Source organism: Salmo salar, chromosome 26 (genome assembly GCF_965601325.2).
Source record: "Salmo salar chromosome 26, fSalSal1, whole genome shotgun sequence".
Taxonomy (NCBI): Eukaryota; Metazoa; Chordata; class Actinopteri; order Salmoniformes; family Salmonidae; genus Salmo; species Salmo salar.
In genome coordinates this window covers 52,200,001-52,220,299 of record NC_138316.1, presented here as the reverse complement: position 1 = coordinate 52,220,299, position 20,299 = coordinate 52,200,001, and the positions used below count along the sequence as shown (strand labels likewise).

General features: G+C 47.8%; 1 protein-coding gene across 1 annotated transcript in view; it reads left to right on the top strand.

Annotated features, from left to right (window-relative positions):
* LOC106594819 (11-beta-hydroxysteroid dehydrogenase type 2) overlaps positions 1-20,299 on the top strand; it is a 41,266-nt gene that overhangs the window by 8,470 nt on the left and 12,497 nt on the right. The window contains exon 2 of the mRNA XM_082969846.1: positions 16,190-16,402. Coding sequence (XP_082825972.1) covers positions 16,190-16,402 — 213 coding nt within the window. The remainder of the gene's footprint in view (positions 1-16,189; positions 16,403-20,299) is intronic.

The window sequence follows — 20,299 nt, the reverse complement described above, 5'->3', positions numbered from 1 at the left end:
CTGACTGACTGACTGACTGACTCTGACTGACTGACTGACTGACTCTGACTGACTGACTGACTGACTGACTCTGACTGACTGACTGACTGGGCAACTTCTGGTCTGGCCTCTGGGGTCTGGCCCTTGTGGGTCCCAAATGGAACATTCCCTATGGGCCCTGGTCAAAATTAGTGCACTATATATAGGGAATAGGGTGCCATAGAGCTCTGGTGAAAAGTAGTGCACTATATAGGGAATAGGGTGCCATAGAGCTCTGGTCAAAAGTAGTGCACTATATAGGGAATAGGGTGCCATAGAGCTCTGGTCAAAAGTAGTGCACTATATAGGGAATAGGGTGCCATAGAGCTCTGGTCAAAAGCAGTGCACTATATAGGGAATAGGGTGCCATTTGGGATGCATGGTGTCTGCCTCTCACCACCACCTAGCTCGCATCCAGTGGTCAACTGTCCAGACATCCAGACAGGCTGAATCTGAGAGAAAGGCTGAGAAAACTCTTCAGTAAAACAAACAAACTTGTTTAAACTCACGTTGAAGGAAACTCTTCCTGTGTGATGAACAGCCTCTGGTGCACTGAGTACAGGCTTAGTGTGATAGTGTACTGTAGTCTCCACTGAGTACAGGCTTAGTGTGATAGTGTACTGTAGTCTCCACTGAGTACAGGCTTAGTGTGATAGTATACTGTAGTCTCCACTGAGTACAGGCTTAGTGTGATAGCTATACTGTCAGTCTCCACTGAGTACAGGCTTAGTGTGATAGTGTAACTGTAGTCTCCACTGAGTACAGGCTTAGTGTGATAGTGTACTGTAGTCTCCACTGAGTACAGGCTTAGTGTGATAGTATACTGTAGTCTCCACTGAGTACAGGCTTAGTGTGATAGTGTACTGTAGTCTCCACTGAGTACAGGCTTAATGTGATACTATACTGTAGTCTCCACTGAGTACAGGCTTAGTGTGATACTATACTGTAGTCTCCACTGAGTACAGGCTTAGTGTGATACTATACTGTAGTCTCCACTGAGTACAGGCTTAGTGTGATACTATACTGTAGTCTCCACTGAGTACAGGCTTAGTGTGATACTATACTGTAGTCTCCACTGAGTACAGGCTTAATGTGATACTATACTGTAGTCTCCACTGAGTACAGGCTTAGTGTGATACTATACTGTAGTCTCCACTGAGTACAGGCTTATAGTACAGTCTTAGTGTGATACTATACTGTAGTCTCCACTGAGTACAGGCTTAGTGTGATACTATACTGTAGTCTCCACTGAGTACAGGCTTAGTGTGATAGTGTACTGTAGTCTCCACTGAGTACAGGCTTAGTGTGATACTATACTGTAGTCTCCACTGAGTACAGGCTTAGTGTGATAGTGTACTGTAGTCTCCACTGAGTACAGGCTTAGTGTGATAGTATACTGTAGTCTCCACTGAGTACAGGCTTAGTGTGATAGTGTACTGTAGTCTCCACTGAGTACAGGCTTAGTGTGATAGTGTACTGTAGTCTCCACTGAGTACAGGCTTAGTGTGATAGTGTACTGTAGTCTCCACTGAGTACAGGCTTAGTGTGATAGTATACTGTAGTCTCCACTGAGTACAGGCTTAGTGTGATAGTGTACTGTAGTCTCCACTGAGTACAGGCTTAATGTGATACTATACTGTAGTCTCCACTGAGTACAGGCTTAGTGTGATACTATACTGTAGTCTCCACTTAGTACAGGCTTAGTGTGATACTATACTGTAGTCTCCACTGAGTACAGGCTTAGTGTGATACTATACTGTAGTCTCCACTGAGTACAGGCTTAGTGTGATACTATACTGTAGTCTCCACTGAGTACAGGCTTAGTGTGATACAATACTGTAGTCTCCACTGAGTACAGGCTTAGTGTGATACTATACTGTAGTCTCCACTTAGTACAGGCTTAGTGTGATACTATACTGTAGTCTCCACTGAGTACAGGCTTAGTGTGATACTATACTGTAGTCTCCACTGAGTACAGGCTTAGTGTGATAGTGTACTGTAGTCTCCACTGAGTACAGGCTTAGTGTGATACTATACTGTAGTCTCCACTGAGTACAGGCTTAATGTGATACTATACTGTAGTCTCCACTGAGTACAGGCTTAGTGTGATACAATACTGTAGTCTCCACTGAGTACAGGCTTAGTGTGATAGTGTACTGTAGTCTCCACTGAGTACAGGCTTAGTGTGATACTATACTGTAGTCTCCACTGAGTACAGGCTTAGTGTGATACTATACTGTAGTCTCCACTGAGTACAGGCTTATAATACAGTCTTAGTGTGATACTATACTGTAGTCTCCACTGAGTACAGGCTTAGTGTGATACTATACTGTAGTCTCCACTGAGTACAGGCTTAGTGTGATACTATACTGTAGTCTCCACTGAGTACAGGCTTAGCGTGATACTATACTGTAGTCTCCACTGAGTACAGGCTTAGTGTGATACTATACTGTAGTCTCCACTGAGTACAGGCTTAGCGTGATACTATACTGTAGTCTCCACTGAGTACAGGCTTAGTGTGATACTATACTGTAGTCTCCACTGAGTACAGGCTTAGTGTGATACAATACTGTAGTCTCCACTGAGTACAGGCTTAGCGTGATACTATACTGTGGTAGAGTAGTGGTGTAGTAATGTGCTGTATGTAGGACAGTAATTCCCTTCATCTTGTTTGGACCCCAGGAAGCGTAGCTGCTGACTTTGCAGGAGTTGATGGAGATTTTTAATAAATCCAAATACACCACAAAAAATAAAATAATGATTTCAAGTATTGGAAGTTATTCTAGGTGATATTTCCTAGAATTCTGGGTCCATTGAATCTGATTTAGGGTCTATGGAATCTTATTTAGGGTCTATGGAATCTGATTTAGGGTCCACGGAATCTGGATTTAGGGTCTATGGAATCTGATTTAGGGTCTATGGAATCTGATTTAGGGTCCACGGAATCTGATTTAGGGTCTATGGAATCTGATTTAGGGTCCATGGAATCTGACTTGGGGTCCATGGAATCTGATTTAGGGTCCATGGAATCTGATTTGGGGTCCACGGAATCTGATTTAGGGTCCATGGAATCTGATCTAGGGTCTATGGAATCTGATTTAGGGTCTATGGAATCTGATTTAGGGTTCTATGGAATCTGATTTGGGGTCTATGGAATCTGATTTAGGGTCCATGGAATCTGATCTAGGGTCTATGGAATCTGATCTAGGGTCTATGGAATCTGATTTAGGGTCTCATGGAATCTGATTTAGGGTCTATGGAATCTGATTTAGGGTCCACGGAATCTGATTTAGGGTCCATGGAATCTGATTTAGGGTCCACGGAATCTGACTTGGGGTCCATGGAATCTGATTTAGGGTCTATGGAATCTGATTTAGGGTCTATGGAATCTGATTTAGGGTCCATAGATTGTAACTTGTCCTTGTTGTTTTAACATTGACTGCCCAGCCCGGTGATCCAGCATCTATCAACAAGTCCTTGGGGTGATTTTTCTTTTCCCCTGATTTTTTGGTCAGTCTTTATTTAGACATTCTCCTATAGATGATCTATAGATGGTCACAAGATCAAATAACTATTAAACGCAACAGCCTAAGATATGCAACAGCCTGCTAGAGTTACAGTTACAATTAGTGTTAATGTTAGGGTTTAGGGTTTAGTATTCTACCCCTGGTCGTTACAGAGAGAAAGTGCCTCTACGGTATCTGTCTCTGAAATGAGCTGATAGAAAGTTGAGCTGCAGTGAGATTATGATGGGGTGGGGGGGGGGGGGGGGGGGGGGGGGGGCACAGGGGGATTGGGATCCTTGCACTAGAGAGAGAAACCTTCTGCAGCTGTCTGCTCCTCACTGTCTCAGTGCATCCAAACGTCCACACAGAGAAATAGGCTCCTTATTCCCTACATACAGTGCATTCGGGAAAGTGTTCAGACCCCTTGACTTTTTCCACATTTTGTTACGTTACAGCCTTATTCTGTAATGGATTAAATTGTTTTTTTTCTCCCTTCATCAAACTACACACAATAGTCCATAATGACAAAGCAAAAATAGGTTTTTAGAAATGTTTGCATAATTTATACAAAAAAACCCCCCCTGAAATATCACATTTACATAAGTATTCAGACCCTTTTACTCAGTACCTTATTGAAGCACCTTTGGCAGCGATTACAGCATTGAGTCTTCTTGGGTATGACACTACAAGCTTGGTACACCTGTATTTGGGGTGTTTCTCCCATTCTTCTCTGCAGATCCTCTCAAGCTCTGTCAGGTTGGATGGGGAGCGTCGCTGCACAGCTATTTTCAGGTCTCTCCAGAGATGTTTGATCGGGTTCAAGTCCGGGCTCTGGCTGGGCCACTCAAGGACATTCAGAGACTTGTCCCAAAGCTACTCCTGCATTGTCTTGGCTGTGTGCTTAGGGTCATTGTCCTGTTGGAAGGTGAACCTTCGCCCCAGTCTGAGGTCCTGAGCGCTCTGGAGCGGGTTTTCATCAAGGATCTCTCTGTACTTTGCTCCGGTCATCTTACTTCAATCCTGACTAGTCTCCCAGTTCCTGCCGCTGAAAAACATCCCCACAGCATGATGCTGCCAACACTATGCTTCACTGTAGGGATGGTGCCAGGTTTCCTCCAGATGTGACGCTTTGCATTCAGACCAAAGAGTTCAATCTTGGTTTCATCAGACCAGAGAATCTTGTTCCTCATGGTCAGAGAGTCGTTTTGGTGCCTTTCGGCAAACTCCAAGCGGGCTGTCATTTGCCTTTTCCCGAGGAGTGGCTTCCGTCTGGCCACTCTACCATAAAGGCCTGATTGGTGGAGTGCTGCGGAGATGGTTGTCCTTCTGGAAGGTTCTCCCATCTCCACAGAGGAACTCTGGAGCTCTGTCAGAGTGACCATCGGGTTCTTGGTCACCTCCCTGACCAAGGCCCTTCTCCCACGATTGCGCAGTTTGGCCGGGCGGCCAGGTCTAGGAAGAGTCTTGGTGGTTCCAAACTTCTCCCATTTTTGAATGATGGAGGCCACTGTGTTCTTGGGGAACTTCAATGCTGCAGAAATGTTTTGGTACCCTTCCCCAGATCTGTGCTTCGACACAATCCTGTCTTTTAGCTCTACGGACAATTCCTTCAACCTCATGGCTTGGTTTTTGCTCTGACATGCACTGTCAACTGTGGGACCTCATAGAGGCAGTTGTGTGTCTTTCCAAATCATGTCCAATCAATTGAATTTATCACAGGTGGACACATCTCAAGGATGATCGATGGAAACAGTAATCACCTGAGCTCAATTTTTTTGTCTCATAGCAAAGGGTCTGAATACTTATCTACATAAGGTATTTCTGTTTTTAATTTTGAAGACATTTCCAAACATTTCTAAAACACTGTTTTTTGCTTCATCATTATGGGTTATTATGTGTAGATTGATGAGAAAACAAATATTTAAGGCCTTTAATAATAAAGGATGTAACTTTAAAAAAAAAAATGGTGGGAAAAAAAAGTAAGGGGTCTGAATACTTTCCCGAATTCACTGTGTTGACCAATAGGGCTGAACCCTTGTTGTTGGCCGTGACCCATTCCTTATCAATCCCTCAGGAAACCAGAGCTTCAATGGGGGCTTCAGCGTAAATGAGCTGTTGGGGAACGGTGTTCGGTTGCAACCTACTTTTCCCTGGGACACATTATCGGATACAGGGGGTCCAAAAGGGAAGACGAGGAGGTGAGCGCTGGGAATGTTGTTACGCAAACAGGCCAACCGCTCGCCACGAGATACACTAACAAAAGACTAACAAAGGTCTATCGGTCAGGGCACAGTCAGGAGTGTGTGTGTGTGTGTGTGTGTGTGTGTGTGTGTGTGTGTGTGTGTGTGTGTGTGTGTGTGTGTGTGTGTGTGTGTGTGTGTGTGTGTGTGTGTGTGTGTGTGTGTGTGTGTGTGTGAGCAGTGAACCTGTTGTTAAGTGGTGGCTGTGGCTCCAGTGGGCTCACGTGCGGACCAGCGTGGTCTGAGGGGTGTGGGATGGTGCCTCCATTGAAGCCACCTTTCCTTAAAGAAAAAATACTCTCTATTCCCTATGGGCCCTGGTCAGAACTCTCTATTCCCTATGGGCCCTGGTCAAAAGACTCCCTATTCCCTATGGGCCCTGGTCAAAAGACTCTCTATTCCCTATGGGCCCTGGTCAAAAGACTCCCTATTCCCTATGGGCCCTGGTCAAAAGACTCTCTATTCCCTATGGGCCCTGGTCAAAAGACTCCCTATTCCCTATGGGCCCTGGTCAAAAGACTCCCTATTCCCTATGGGCCCTGGTCAAAAGACTCCCTATTCCCTATGGGCCCTGGTCAGAACTCTCTATTCCCTATGGGCCCTGGTCAAAAGACTCCCTATTCCCTATGGGCCCTGGTCAAAAGACTCTCTATTCCCTATGGGCCCTGGTCAAAAGACTCCCTATTCCCTATGGGCCCTGGTCAAAAGACTCTCTATTCCCTATGGGCCCTGGTCAAAAGACTCCCTATTCCCTATGGGCCCTGGTCAAAAGACTCCCTATTCCCTATGGGCCCTGGTCAAAAGACTCCCTATTCCCTATGGGCCCTGGTCAGAACTCTCTATTCCCTATGGGCCCTGGTCAAAAGACTCCCTATTCCCTATGGGCCCTGGTCAAAAGACTCTCTATTCCCTATGGGCCCTGGTCAAAAGACTCCCTATTCCCTATGGGCCCTGGTCAAAAGACTCCCTATTCCCTATGGGCCCTGGTCAAAAGACTCCCTATTCCCTATGGGCCCTGGTCAAAAGACTCCCTATTCCCTATGGGCCCTGGTCAAAAGACTCCCTATTCCCTATGGACCCTGGTCAAAAGACTCTCTATTCCCTATGGGCCCTGGTCAGAAGACTCCCTATTCCCTATGGGCCCTGGTCAAAAGACTCCCTATTCCCTATGGGCCCTGGTCAAAAGACTCCCTATTCCCTATGGGCCCTGGTCAGAAGACTCCCTATTCCCTATGGGCCCTGGTCAAAAGACTCTCTATTCCCTATGGGCCCTGGTCAGAAGACTCCCTATTCCCTATGGGCCCTGGTCAAAAGACTCTCTATTCCCTATGGGCCCTGGTCAAAAGACTCTCTATTCCCTATGGGCCCTGGTCAAAAGACTCCCTATTCCCTATGGGCCCTGGTCAGAAGACTCCCTATTCCCTATGGGCCCTGGTCAAAAGACTCCCTATTCCCTATGGGCCCTGGTCAGAAGACTCCCTATTCCCTATGGGCCCTGGTCAAAAGACTCCCTATTCCTTATGGGCCCTGGTCAAAAGACTCCCTATTCCCTATGGGCCCTGGTCAGAAGACTCCCTATTCCCTATGGGCCCTGGTCAAAAGACTCTCTATTCCCTATGGGCCCTGGTCAGAAGACTCCCTATTCCCTATGGGCCCTGGTCAAAAGACTCTCTATTCCCTATTGGCCCTGGTCAGAAGACTCCCTATTCCCTATGGGCCCTGGTCAAAAGACTCTCTATTCCCTATGGGCCCTGGTCAGAAGACTCCCTATTCCCTATGGGCCCTGGTCAAAAGACTCTCTATTCCCTATTGGCCCTGGTCAGAAGACTCCCTATAGGGTGCCATTTCAGATACCATCTCTGGGTGGATGTTTGGATACTCTGAGGACAGTATAAACAGCTGCAGAAGGCCTCTCCCTCAGCTGTAGAAGGACAGGGCTGGGGTGAATCACTATGAGGACAGGGCTGGGAGTGAATCACTATGAGGACAGGGCTGGGAGTGAATCACTCTAAGGACAGGGCTGGGGGTGAATCACTATAAGGACAGGGCTGGGGTGAATCACTCTAAGGACAGGGCGTGAATCACTATAAGGACAGGGCTGGGGTGAATCACTATAAGGACAGGGCTGGGGTGAATCACTATGAGGACAGGGGCTGGGGTGAATCACTCTAAGGACAGGGCTGGGGGTGAATCACTCTAAGGACAGGGCTGGGGTGAATCACTCTAAGGACAGGGCTGGGGGGTGAACCACTCTAAGGACAGGGCTGGGAGTGAACCACTATAAGGACAGGGCTGGGAGTGAACCACTATAAGGACAGGGCTGGGAGTGAACCACTATAAGGACAGGGCTGGGAGTGAACCACTATAAGGACAGGGCTGGGAGTGAACCACTCTAAGGACAGGGCTGGGAGTGAACCACTATAAGGACAGGGCTGGGAGTGAACCACTATAAGGACAGGGCTGGGAGTGAACCACTATAAGGACAGGGCTGGGAGTGAACCACTATAAGGACAGGGCTGGGAGTGAACCACTATAAGGACAGGGCTGGGGGTGAACCACTCTAAGGACAGGGCTGGGAGTGAACCACTATAAGGACAGGGCTGGGGGGTGAATCACTCTAAGGACAGGGCTGGGGGGTGAATCACTCTAAGGACAGGGCTGGGGGGTGAATCACTCTAAGGACAGGGCTGGGGGGTGAATCACTCTAAGGACAGGGCTGGGGGGTGAAGCACTCTCAGGGTTGACAAGGTGAAGCAGGGAGGAGGGAGTTAAAGGCTCTGGAATTCCTCTTATCCACGACGCTCGCATGCCAACAATGTGTCACGTTCAGCTAGCAGATATGAGATTGCCAACGTTTCTGATTCACCTCCCTGCTTCTTTGAACTCTGAACATTTTAACCTGATCTGGTGTCTGTGACTAAAGCTCCCACTAAAATCTGATCCCAAATTACACCTCATTCCTTATTTAGTGCAACACTTTCACTGTTAGAGGCCAGACACACTCTGCATCTTATATAGCACCCTATTCCCTATATAGTGCACTACTATAGACCAGAGCCCTATTCCCTATATAGTGGTACTGCTATAGACCAGCGCCCTATTCCCTATATAGTGGTACTACTATAGACCAGGGCCCTATTCCCTATATAGTACACTACTATAGACCAGAGCCCTATTCCCTATATAGTGGTACTACTATAGACCAGAGCCCTATTCCCTATATAGTGGTACTACTATAGACCAGAGCCCTATTCCCTATATAGTGGTACTACTATAGACCAGAGCCCTATTCCCTATATAGTGGTACTACTATAGACCAGAGCCTTATTCCCTATATAGTGGTACTACTACAGACCAGAGCCCTATTCCCTATATAGTGGTACTGCTTTAGACCAGAGCCCTATTCCCTATATAGTGGTACTGCTATAGACCAGAGCCCTATTCCCTATATAGTGGTACTACTATAGACCAGGGCCTCATTCCCTATATAGTGGTACTGCTTTAGACCAGAGCCCTATTCTCTATATAGTGGTACTACTATAGACCAGGGCCTCATTCCCTATATAGTACACTACTATAGACCAGAGCCCTATTCCCTATATAGTGGTACTACTATAGACCAGAGCCCTATTCCCTATATAGTGGTACTACTATAGACCAGAGCCCTATTCCCAATATAGTGCACTACTTTAGACCAGAGCACGGAATAGGGTGCCATTTGGGATGTATTCTAGCTCTATCTGTCAGAGAGTCTCTTCCCTCCTTCCTGCTCCATCAGTCTGTATGCTGGCTCCATCCCTCCTTCCCTCCTTCCCTTCTTCCCTCCTTCCCTTCTTCCCTCCTTCCTGCTCCATCAGTCTGTATGCTGGCTCCATCCCTCCTTCCCTTCTTCCCTTCTTCCCTCCTTCCCTTCTTCCCTCCTTCCTGCTCCATCAGTCTGTATGCTGGCTCCCTCCTTCCCTCCTTCTCTGCTCCGTCAGTCGGGCTGGACTCTGGGCTGTTGACTCCCTCCTTCCCTTCTTCCCTCCTTCCCTCCTTCCCTTCTTCCCTCCTTCCTGCTCCATCAGTCGGCTGGGCTCTGGCCTGTTGACACTCTCCTTCCCTCCTTCCTGCTCCATCAGTCTGTCTGCTGGCTCCCTCCTTCCCTCCTTCTCTACTCCGTCAGTCAGCTGGACTCTGGGCTGTTGACTCCCTCCTTCCCTCCTTCTCTGCTCCGTCAGTCAGCTGGACTCTGGGCTGTTGACTCCCTCCTTCCCTCCTTCTCTGCTCCGTCAGTCAGGCTGGACTCTGGGCTGTTGACTCCCTCCTTCCCTCCTTCTCTGCTCCGTCAGTCAGCTGGACTCTGGGCTGTTGACTCCCTCCTTCCCTCCTTCTCTGCTCCGTCAGTCAGCTGGACTCTGGGCTGTTGACTCCCTCCTTCCCTCCTTCTCTGCTCCGTCAGTCAGGCTGGACTCTGGGCTGTTGACTCCCTCCTTCCCTCCTTCTCTACTCCGTCAGTCAGCTGGACTCTGGGCTGTTGACTCCCTCCTTCCCTCCTTCTCTACTCCGTCAGTCAGCTGGACTCTGGGCTGTTGACTCCCTCCTTCCCTCCTTCTCTACTCCGTCAGTCAGCTGGACTCTGGGCTGTTGACTCCCTCCTTCCCTCATGTGCTTGGAGGAGGTCCAGTGCTGCCGAGTCCCAAGAAGAGATATACAAAGAAACCTGCTTCTAGAAATATAACATAAATATCCACACACACACACACACACACACACACACACACACACACACACACACACACACACACACACACACACACACACACACACACACACACACACACACACACACTAGTACATTCTCTTTATGTAATCACTGTTCACTGCCAGGTGATGTTGGTTACAGGAAATACACACCTACGTACAGTACCTGCAGAACACGACCAGGACAAGAGATAGGACACGACCAGGACAAGGGATAGGACACGACCAGGACAAGAGATAGGACACGACCAGGACAAGAGATAGGACACGACCAGGACAAGAGACAGGACACGACCAGGACAAGAGATAGGACACGACCAGGACAAGAGATAGGACACGACCAGGACAAGAGACGGGACACGACCAGGACAAGAGACGGGACACGACCAGGACAAGAGATAGGACACGACCAGGACAAGAGAGACGGGACACGACCAGGACAAGAGACGAGGACACGACCAGGACAAGAGAACGAGGACACGACCAGGACAAGAGAAAGGACACGACCAGGACAAGAGACAGGACACGACCAGGACAAGAGACGGGACACGACGAGGACAAGAGACGGGACACGACGAGGACAAGAGACGGGACACGACCAGGACAAGAGATAGGACACGACCAGGACAAGAGACAGGACACGACCAGGACAAGAGATAGGACACGACCAGGACAAGAGACAGGACACGACCAGGACAAGAGATAGGACACGACCAGGACAAGAGACAGGACACGACCAGGACAAGAGATAGGACACGACCAGGACAAGAGACGGGATACGACCAGGACAAGAGATAGGACACGACCAGGACAAGAGACAGGACACGACCAGGACAAGAGACAGGACACGACCAGGACAAGAGATAGGACACGACCAGGACAAGAGACAGGACACGACCAGGACAAGGGATAGGACACGACCAGGACAAGAGACAGGACACGACCAGGACAAGAGACAGGATACGACCAGGACAAGAGACAGGATACGACCAGGACAAGAGACAGGACACAGATTTAGATTTTCTGCAAAAAAATAAACATAAATAAATAAAAAGTGTGCATCCCAAATGGGCCCTGGTCAAAGTAGTGCACTACATAGGGCTCTGGTCAAAGTAGTGCACTACCATAGGGCCCTGGTTTAAAGTAGTACACTACCATAGGGCCCTGGTCTAAAGTAGTACACTACCATAGGGCCCTGGTCTAAAGTAGTACACTACCATAGGGCCCTGGTCTAAAGTAGTACATTACCATCGGGCCCTAGTCTAAAGTAGTACACTACCATAGGGCCCAGGTCTAAAGTAGTACACTACCATAGGGCCCTGGTCTAAAGTAGTACACTACCATAGGGAATAGGGTACCATTAGAGATGTATCCCTACATGCAGGACAAGACACACGACGTAAGAGAGAAAGAAGTGGGTTTTAAACGGGTTTACATGATCTGTTCTAAGATCAATCAATCACACGTATCTCTACAGCCCTTTTTACATCAGCCGTTGTCACAAAGTGCTTATAGAGGATCCCAGCCTCAAACCACATTATCTGTTGTTTTTAAGAGAGGAAGAAGGGTTTTTAAAGCAGCACGACAAAAAGGCCCCACCTCGACAGAGATAACAGGTTTTGTAGGAGCATCCGAGGGAGGAAGGGAGGAGAAGGGAGGGAGGAGGAGGGAGGAAGGAGGAGGGAGGAGAGAGGAGAGAGGAGAGAGGAGAGAGGAGAGAGGAAATAGGAGAGAGGAGAGAGGAGAGAGGAGAGTGGAAGGAGGAGGGAGGAGGAAGGAGGGGGGAGGAGAGAGGAGAGAGGAGAGAGGAAATAGGAGAGAGGAGAGAGGAGAGAGGAGAGTGGAAGGAGGAGGGAGGAGAGAGGAGAGAGGAGAGTGGAAGGAGGAGGGAGGGAGGAGGGAGGAAGGAGGAGGGAGGAGAGAGGAGAGAGGAGAGAGGAAATAGGAGAGAGGAAATAGGAGAGAGGAGAGAGGAGAGTGGAAGGAGGAGGGAGGAGAGAGGAGAGAGGAGAGAGGAGAGTGGAAGGAGGTGGGAGGAGGGAGGAAGGAGGAGGGAGGAAGGAGGAGGGAGGAGAGAGGAGAGAGGAGAGAGGAGAGAGGAGAGAGGAGGGAGGAGGGAGGAAGGATGAGGGAGGAAGGAGGAGGGAGGAGAGAGGAGAGGAGAGAGGAAATAGGAGAGAGGAGAGAGGAGAGAAGAGAGTGGAAGGAGGAGGGAGGAGGGAGGAAGGAGGAGGGAGGAAGGAGGAGGGAGGAGAGAGGAGAGAGGAGAGAGGAGAGAGGAGGGAGGAGGGAGGAAGGATGAGGGAGGAAGGAGGAGGAAGGAGAGAGGAGAGAGGAGAGAGGAGAGAGGAGGGAGGAGGGAGGAAGGATGAGGGAGGAAGGAGGAGGGAGGAGAGAGGAGAGAGGAGAGTGGAAATAGGAGAGAGGAGAGAGGAGAGAAGAGAGTGGAAGGAGGAGGGAGGAGGAAAGGGGAGATTATGGAAGTGTCATTAACACCAGAGACTGTGTGTGTCGGTTCAGTGCCTCTCCTCACTCAAGATGAAGGAGAAAGGAGAGGAGGAAGGGAGGAGGGATAGAGGAAGACAGGGAGAGAGGAAGATGAAGGTGAAAGGAGAGGAGGGACAGAGGAAGACAGGGAGATGAAGGTGAAAGGGGAAGAGGGAGAGAGGAAGACAGGGAGAGAGGGAGATGAAGGTGAAAGAGGAAGAGGGAGAGAGGAAGACAGGGAGAGAGGGAGATGAAGGTGAAAGAGGAAGAGGGAGAGAGGAAGACAGGAGAGAGGGAGATGAAGGTGAAAGGGAGGAGGGAGAGAGGAAGACAGGGAGAGAGGGAGATGAAGGTGAAAGAGGAAGAGGGAGAGAGGAAGACAGGGAGAGAGGGAGATGAAGGTGAAAGAGGAAGAGGAGGAGAGGAAGACAGGGAGAGAGGGAGATGAGGTGAAAGGGAGGAGGGAGAGAGGAAGACAGGGAGAGAGGGAGATGAAGGTGAAAGAGGAAGAGGGAGAGAGGAAGACAGGGAGAGAGGGAGATGAAGGTGAAAGAGGAAGAGGGAGAGAGGAAGACAGGGAGAGAGGGAGATGCAGGTGAAAGAGGAAGAGGGGAGAGAGGAAGACAGGGAGAGAGGGAGATGAAGGTGAAAGAGGAAGAGGGAGAGAGGAGAGACAGGGGGAGAGGGAGATGAAGGTGAAAGAGGAGGAGGAAGAGGAGGAGACAGAGGAAGACAGGGAGAGAGGGAGATGAAGGTGAAAGAGGAAGAGGGAGAGAGGAAGACAGGGAGAGAGGGAGATGAAGGTGAAAGAGGAAGAGGGAGAGAGGAAGACAGGGAGAGAGGGAGATGAAGGTGAAAGAGGAAGAGGGACAGAGGGACAGAGGGACAGAGGGAGATGCAGGTGAAAGGAGAGGAGGGACAGAGGGACAGAGGGAGATGAAGGTGAAAGAGGAGGAGTGTGCCATGTGGCCGATGCGAGGCAGGCTGTGCGGCTTGGCGAGGCGAGGCGTCTCTTACAACAGCTTTCTTAGTGCTGTAGTAACTGTTACTAGGAGACCTCGTATGCCTCTCAGATGGCTCCCTATCCCCATAGGGCTCTGGTCCAAAGTAGTGCACTATGTAGGGAATAGGGTGCCATAGGGCTCTGGTCTAAAGTAGTTCACTATATATAGGGAATAGGGTGCCATAGGGCTCTGGTCCAAAGTAGTTCACTATGTAGGGAATAGGGTGCCATAGGGCTCTGGTCCAAAGTAGTGCACTATGTAGGGAATAGGGTGCCATTTGAGACTCAGCCCAGAGATATCCCTTACACAGACTCACAGATGGATCCAATCCGTTTCTGTCTGTCTGCCAGTTCAATGTTTTGAGTCTTGTGGTTTCTGAAATTGATTGAAAGGTCCCTCTGTGAGTATCAGAAATTACACGTGCGCATATTTATATTACAAAACGTGTCCCGAATGGCTTCTATTTGTTTGGGGGAAATATTTTTTCTGTATGTTTTGACGAAAACCTCGTACTGTATATTGCTTCACACCATGTGGGTTGGCTGGGTTCACAAGTCGTCTTGTTTTCACCGTCCTGCATGAGAGCTGAGCCAATCACTAAGACTTGCATCCCAAAACGGCACCCTATTCCCTAATATATATATAGTGCACTACTTTTACCCAGGGTATATAGGGCTCCGGTTAAGAGTAGTGCACTAAATATCTGAAATAGGGTGCCATTTGGGAGGCGACAGCCCTCAGTGAATGGTCAACTTCCACGGTTAGAGGTTCACTAGTTTAACCAGTAATCAACAGTCAGTAATGAAAAGCGTTGTCTCCTTCACGTGTTCCTACATTCCTGCATGTTATCTTCTGTTTCCAAATGTATTTTATAGACCACTACAGAGAGTTGATGTCTAACGGTGGCTGTTACCACAACTGAAGCAACTTACAGTAGTGAATGCATACATTTTTTATTTATTTGTCTATTTAATTTTTCTTGTACTGACCCCCCCGTGGGAATCAAACCCACAACCCTGGCGTTGCACACACCATGCTGGCATTGCAAACACCATGCTCTACCAACTGAGCCACAGGGGAAGGCCAATGGGGAAGGCCAATGGGGAAGGCCAATGGGGAAGGCCAATGGGGAAGGCCAATGGGGAAGGCCAATGGGGAAGGCCAATGGGGAAGGCCAATGGGGAAGGCCAATGGGAAAGGCCAATGTTTTCACACCCCCCATGACATTTAACCTACTGAGTAACCCCTTTTTCATCCAGACAAACGGAGCACAATCTTAAACCCACCAATCTGTGATTTTAAATTTGAGTACAAATGTCCCCGGGAAGCTTTGTCAACTCTAACTCTGTATTGTGTTGTGGTTTTATAGTTGTTAAGCGATTCACCAAATGTTTGGTTTGGTACCTCGGCATGTATCATTCTTGGAATATCATGCTGGTATTTGTGGATCTTTAAAATGTCAGCGTGGAACATAACATTACACTTTTTGTTGTTGTAGAACATAGATAGTGTGGAAAGCATAGAGGTTCTACTACCTGATCTGAATTCTAATCCCTATTTCTATGGTGAGAGGACGGCTGCCTAGGGTCCACAGGTCATGGTTTGAGTTGTACTGTAGAATGAGATGTGACCGACTACTTTCCTTATTTCAGAATGACTGTGACCCCACGTACTACTCTAGTCATTAATCAGTTCATTAATCAGTTCATTAATCAGTTCATTAATCAGTTCATTAATCAGTTCATTAACCCCAAAACAAAGAGGAAAGACAAAGCAATTTTTACCTTTCCAGAATTTCATAATGTATGCTAAAAATCGACAGTGTATCCTCTCTCTCCCTCTCTCTCTCTCTGTCTCTCTGTCTCTCTCTCTCCTCTCCCTCCTCTCTCTCTCTCTCTCTCCTCTCTCTCTCCCTCCTCTCTCTCTCTTTATCTCTCTCTCTCTCTCTCTTTATCTCTCTCCTCTCTCTCTCTCACTGTCTCTCTCTCTCTCTCTCCTCTCCCTCTCGCTCTCTCTTTCTCTCTCTCTCTCTCTCTCTCTCTCTCTCTCTCTGTCTCTCTCTCCTCTCCCTCCTCTCTCTCCTTCTTCTCCTCCTCTTCAGTACCCTTGATTTTCTTCATTGATGAACCAGACTTGGATTAGTAGTATCCCAGTCAATGACCTGTAATTCCCTCCCTTCCTTCCTCACCAGGCTGTGACACAGGCTTCGGGAAGGCTGCAGCGTGGCGTCTGGACGCCCAGGGTTTTCAGGTGTTTGCCACGGTGTTGGATCTGTGTGGGGAGGGAGCCATGGAGCTCCAGAGGACCTGCTCCCCTCGTCTCACCCTACTACAGGTGGACATCACCCAGCCACAGCAGGTCCAACAGGCTCTTCTAGACACCAAGGCCAAACTGGGCCTCAGAGGTAAGACACGTAGGGCCCATACACACAGATAAACATCCATGCAGGAATTCACACACACATACACACACACACACACACACACACACGCACACACACACACACACACACACACACACACACACACACACACACACACACACACACACACATACACACACACACACACACACACACACACACACACACACACACACACACAGCCACACAGCACACACACACACACACACATACAAGGACACTGGAACACACACACACACAGCCACACAGCCAAAGAGCCACACACACACACACACACACACACACACACACACACACACACACACACACACACACACACACACACACACACACACACACACACACACACACACACACACACACACACACACACACACACACACACACAAGGACGCTGGAACACACACACACAGCCACACAGCCAAACAGCCACACACACACACACACATACATACAAGGACGCTGGAACACACACACACACAGCCACACAGCCAAAGAGCCACACACACACACACACACACACACACACACACACACACACACACACACACACACACACACACACACACACACACACACACACACACACACACACACACACACACACACAAGGACGCTGGAACACACACACACAGCCACACAGCCAAACAGCCACACACACACACACACATACATACAAGGACGCTGGAACACACACACACACAGCCACACAGCCAAAGAGCCACACACACACACACACACACACACACACACACACACACACACACACACACACACACACACACACACACACACACACACACAGATACAAACCACTAACACACACCCAGAACATACAAACAACAGTCATAGCGTGGATCACTAATGACACCCTATCTCCTATATGGTACACTGACCCCCTATCTCCTATATGGTACACTGACCTAATGACACCCTATCTCCTATATGGTATACTGACCTAATGACACCCCATCTCCTATATGGTATACTGACCTAATGACACCCTATCTCCTATATGGTACACTGACCTAATGACCCCCTATCTCCTATATGGTACACTGACCTAATGACCCCCTATCTCCTATATGGTACACTGACCTAATGACACCCTATCTCCTATATGGTACACTGACCTAATGACACCCTATCTCCTATATGGTATACTGACCTAATGACCCCCTATCTCCTATATGGTATACTGACCTAATGACACCCTATCTCCTATATGGTACACTGACCTAATGACACCCTATCTCCTATATGGTGTACTGACCTAATGACACCCCATCTCCTATATGGTACACTGACCTAATGACACCCTATCTCCTATATGGTACACTGACCTAATGACACTCTATCTCCTATATGGTACACTGACCTAATGACACCCTATCTCCTATATGGTACACTGACCTAATGACACCCTATCTCCTATATGGTATACTGACCTAATGACACCCTATCTCCTATATGGTACACTGACCTAATGACACCCCTATCTCCTATATGGTATACTGACCTAATGACACCCTATCTCCTATATGGTATACTGACCTAATGACACCCTATCTCCTATATGGTATACTGACCTAATGACACCCTATCTCCTATATGGTATACTGACCTAATGACACCCTATCTCCTATATGGTATACTGACCTAATGACCCCCTATCTCCTATATGGTACACTGACCTAATGACACCCTATCTCCTATATGGTACACTGACCTAATGACCCCCTATCTCCTATATGGTATACTGACCTAATGACACCCTATCTCCTATATGGTACACTGACCTAATGACACCCTATCTCCTATATGGTACACTGACCTAATGACACCCTATCTCCTATATGGTATACTGACCTAATGACACCCTATCTCCTATATGGTATACTGACCTAATGACACCCTATCTCCTATATGGTATACTGACCTAATGACACCCTATCTCCTATATGGTATACTGACCTAATGACACCCTATCTCCTATATGGTATACTGACCTAATGACACCCTATCTCCTATATGGTATACTGACCTAATGACACCCCATCTCCTATATGGTATACTGACCTAATGACACCCTATCTCCTATATGGTACACTGACCTAATGACACCCTATCTCCTATATGGTACACTGACCTAATGACACCCCATCTCCTATATGGTATACTGACCTAATGACACCCTATCTCCTATATGGTATACTGACCTAATGACACCCCTATCTCCTATATGGTACACTGACCTAATGACCCCCCTATCTCCTATATGGTACTACTGACCCTAATGACACCCCCTATCTCCTATATGGTACACTGACCTAATGACACCCTATCTCCTATATGGTATACTGACCTAATGACACCCCATCTCCTATATGGTACACTGACCTAATGACACCCCTATCTCCTATATGGTACACTGACCTAATGACACCCTATCTCCTATATGGTATACTGACCTAATGACCCCCTATCTCCTATATGGTATACTGACCTAATGACACCCTATCTCCTATATGGTATACTGACCTAATGACCCCCCTATCTCCTATATGGTATACTGACCTAATGACACCCTATCTCCTATATGGTGTACTGACCTAATGACACCCTATCTCCTATATGGTATACTGACCTAATGACACCCTATCTCCTATATGGTATACTGACCTAATGACCCCCTATCTCCTATATGGTACACTGACCTAATGACACCCTATCTCCTATATGGTACACTGACCTAATGACACCCCATCTCCTATATGGTATACTGACCTAATGACACCCTATCTCCTATATGGTACACTGACCTAATGACACCCTATCTCCTATATGGTATACTGACCTAATGACCCCCTATCTCCTATATGGTATACTGACCTAATGACACCCTATCTCCTATATGGTATACTGACCTAATGACACCCTATCTCCTATATGGTATACTGACCTAATGACCCCCTATCTCCTATATGGTATACTGACCTAATGACACCCTATCTCCTATATGGTATACTGACCTAATGACACCCTATCTCCTATATGGTACACTGACCTAATGACACCCTATCTCCTATATGGTATACTGACCTAATGACCCCCTATCTCCTATATGGTATACTGACCTAATGACACCCTATCTCCTATATGGTGTACTGACCTAATGACACCCATCTCCTATATGGTACACTGACCTAATGACACCCTATCTCCTATATGGTATACTGACCTAATGACACCCTATCTCCTATATGGTATACTGACCTAATGACACCCTATCTCCTATATGGTACACTGACCTAATGACACCCTATCTCCTATATGGTATACTGACCTAATGACACCCTATCTCCTATATGGTACACTGACCTAATGACACCCTATCTCCTATATGGTATACTGACCTAATGACCCCCTATCTCCTATATGGTATACTGACCTAATGACACCCTATCTCCTATATGGTATACTGACCTAATGACACCCTATCTCCTATATGGTACACTGACCTAATGACACCCTATCTCCTATATGGTATACTGACCTAATGACTACTGACCTAATGACACCCCATTCCTATATGGTATACTGACCTAATGACACCCTATCTCCTATATGGTATACTGACCTAATGACACCCTATCTCCTATATGGTACACTGACCTAATGACACCCTATCTCCTATATGGTATACTGACCTAATGACACCCTATCTCCTATATGGTATACTGACCTAATGACACCCCATCTCCTATATGGTATACTGACCTAATGACCCCCTATCTCCTATATGGTACACTGACCTAATGACCCCCTATCTCCTATATGGTATACTGACCTAATGACCCCCTATCTCCTATATGGTAT